Source organism: Sinocyclocheilus anshuiensis, unplaced genomic scaffold, assembly GCF_001515605.1.
Source record: "Sinocyclocheilus anshuiensis isolate Anshui unplaced genomic scaffold, SAMN03320099.WGS_v1.1 scaffold305, whole genome shotgun sequence".
Classification (NCBI taxonomy): domain Eukaryota; kingdom Metazoa; phylum Chordata; class Actinopteri; order Cypriniformes; family Cyprinidae; genus Sinocyclocheilus; species Sinocyclocheilus anshuiensis.
Window position 1 is genome coordinate 814197 of NW_015540850.1, and position 3347 is coordinate 817543.

General features: G+C 33.6%; 1 protein-coding gene across 1 annotated transcript in view; it reads left to right on the top strand.

Annotated features, from left to right (window-relative positions):
- Positions 1–3347, top strand: part of LOC107687726 (neurocan core protein-like) — a 166937-nt gene that overhangs the window by 126188 nt on the left and 37402 nt on the right. Inside the window, exon 10 of the mRNA XM_016485176.1 lies at positions 1605–1718. Coding sequence (XP_016340662.1) covers positions 1605–1718 — 114 coding nt within the window. The remainder of the gene's footprint in view (positions 1–1604; positions 1719–3347) is intronic.

Sequence of the window (3347 nt, forward strand, 5' to 3'; positions counted from 1 at the left end):
TTTTTTTATACCTAACTTTGTTTAAGGATGGTTCTCAACTATGTTATAAAATATATAACAAAATGATTTGATATACAATTTGGCTTTATGCAATATGTGTGTAAAAATAGCATAAACTGTTTTTCCCATTAAGCACAATGTTATCTATACACTGTATCTAAAAATTCAGAAATAATCGCTTTAATAAATTCGGTAGGCAATTATGTAATAATAATAATAATAATAATAATATTTTTTAAAAAGCAGCGGTCCGCGCCTGATTTCCACAGACACGCAGAATGTGCAGGATTCATATTTTGTGTTTTTGCGGCTTAATATTCACAGACACTACTCCATATCGCGTTTTAATTACTGACCTACTTTTGATTTATTCATCCAAAATGTAGCATATTCCTTGACATTCTGCGTAATAGGAGTTCCGTTTTTATGACTGGATTCTACAAACCACTCCGTGTTTTCCGCATCGCGGCTGTATGTCTCAAGAGTAGTCAGTGCAATTTGGGAAAGAAATCAATTAAATCTGAATGTGGACTCCTGTAAATATTCAAATGTAACCCCCTTTGTAATCGTTAACATTTTCATAAGTAACTGTAATTTAATTACACATTTGTTCTTAGTAACTGTAACTGATTACAGTTACATTTATTTTGTAATTAAATTACGTAACGCCGTTACATGTAACTAGTTACTCCCCAACACTGGTTATTTTTATCTGGTGGTTAATAGATGCATTTTGGAAATTGCATTTATGTTGGTAACCATAGCAACAGGAATCCGGATTAAGATCATAGTCACATGAAAAATCACAACAAACAGAAATACTGTAGTTATTTATGTTGCATTTTAGATCAGAAATATATCACATAAAACTAGTGTTTTTAAAATCTACAAGCTACAGTAAGTGACATTTGGCTTAGGGCCACCAAAAACAATTTGATTTGCACAAGATGAACCTCAACAGATCGGAGACCAGAGATTTCTAATAAAAAGCTGATGCCCAAGTCATTATGTATTTTGCACGCTGCTTTTTCACAGTTAACTTTTATAGCGCATTAACTTGCAAAATGACATTACGAAAGTTTACCATCACAGCTGTCATGCTGAAATATCTGGACATATGCCAGTGATGTTTATGCAAATGTGCTTTGTATGGTAACCACGAGAGAAATAATATGCCTATAGGTTCAACTGTAGCTGTATGGTCAGTTCTTGAAATAACATCTTGAAGAAAGGCTCAGCAAATACATTTTCAACACAAGCGGTTGACTAATTCCCCCCGTGAACACAAAGATTGGATATTCACAGCTGGTCCGAATTCTTTTTTGCACAAACGTGTTTGTAAAAAGGGTCCAACTCATTATTATAGTGATTTGTAGTTCATTTCAGAAACGCCAGCAAGACTTTTTACCTCAGTAATTGGAAATATAGCAATGTTAGGACATATGTTAGTTTGAAAATAGAAAAATAATGAGAACAAAATCGCAACTTTCTGGTGTGCCGTTTTATAGCACCTGCGGTACTTTCTCAGCTCTAATGAAATGGTAAAATAAAGCAAAACTGTTGTTTCTGAATTTCATAATCTCTCTGTCTGTTTGTTCTCACAGATATTGATGATTGTCAGTCCAATCCATGTCAGAATGGAGGCACCTGCATTGATGAGATCAACTCTTTCGTATGCCTGTGTCTGCCCAGCTATGGTGGAGCAACCTGTGAGAAAGGTAATAAAATAGCACATATGTGCACTTGCATGCAAATGATGAAATATATGGCATAAAAGAAATTATGGACATGGGGGAAGTTCCTGATCTGGTTGTGATCTAAAATAAGCGGCATCTTTTTAAACATTTTAATTTTAGTTGTTTAGTTTGTTTCTATGGTGGCCGAGAGAGCTCAACGCACTGCAACTTAAGAAAACACATGCAAATTGAAAAAACACCAGCAAATTAAGAAAACATCTTCATCAGTTTGACACCGTTGAGCTCTCTCGGCCACCGTATGTTTCATTTGTTTTTATGTGCATTTGTCATTTTAGTCATTTTTATTTTTATATTTATTTCAGTTTTAGTCATTTTAATACTTTAATTTAGTTTTTTAGTTGCCAAGTTAATTGTTCACCCTTATTTTGATATATGAAGGGATGAATGAATGAAAGGATGAAGGGATGGATGGATGGCTGGATGGATGGGTGAATGAATGAAAGGATGAAGGGATGGATGGATGGATGAAGGGATTGATGGATGAATGGATGGATAGATGGATGGATGGATGAATGAATGGATAAATGAAGAGATGGTTGGATGAATGAAGGGATGAATGGATGGAAGAATGAAGAGATGATGGGATGAAGGGATGGATGGATGGATAAATGAAGAGATGGTTGAATGAATGAAGGGGTAGATGGATGAATAAAGGGATGAATGGATGAAGGGATGAATGAATGAAGCGATAAAGGGATGGATGGATGAATGCATGGATGAAAGGTTGGATGGAAGTTGCCATAAAGTGATGCTAGTACAAATTAGCATATACACACAGCATATATTTTGAAAATATTTACATGTATTTACATGTATATATTTATATTCATATAATTTATATCGTGTATAAATATATTTATATAAACGGAACAAATTTTCCTAAATATATACATGCATGTGTGTGTGTATTTATATATACATAATAAATATACACAGTACACACACATATTATGTAAACAAAAACTTTTATTTTGGATGCGATTAATCGTGATATATATATATATATAAACATAAATTCACTATTAGTGCAGTCGTGAATGACTGTTGTAAGTGAATGAATCATTATCATTCATGTCCATGCACTATTGTTTTTTGACTGTAGCATGACAAAGCAGCATTTAAGCAAATATCATTAAAGGGCAAGTTTTGAAGCACCATATAATTGACTGGACAAGCTGACTGAAAAAACTTAACCCTAAACACATTTTAGTAAAAGACAGTAAAACTGGTTTCATTTATTAAGATCCACACCAATCTTACTCAAATGATTCGCGATACGCGCTTTGAAGTCCCGAATCAAATGATTTGCGATCCGCAATCCGAATAGAGCACTTTGAAACAGTGAATTATTTTGTGACTCAATGGTTTAACTGATTCGGAGTTTCAAAAAACTCCGTTGATACTTTGTTCTTTGCTTGCTTTCTCTATATAATTTATTCGTTGCTTGAAAAACCGTGGAAATGAAATCATTACAATTAATAGGCCTAACTTACAATGTTTTTAATAGATTAATTGTGATCACGTTAAATACAGTTCCCGTCGTATTAAAAACATTTCATGACATGTCACCCATTATATGGTAGGCCTACT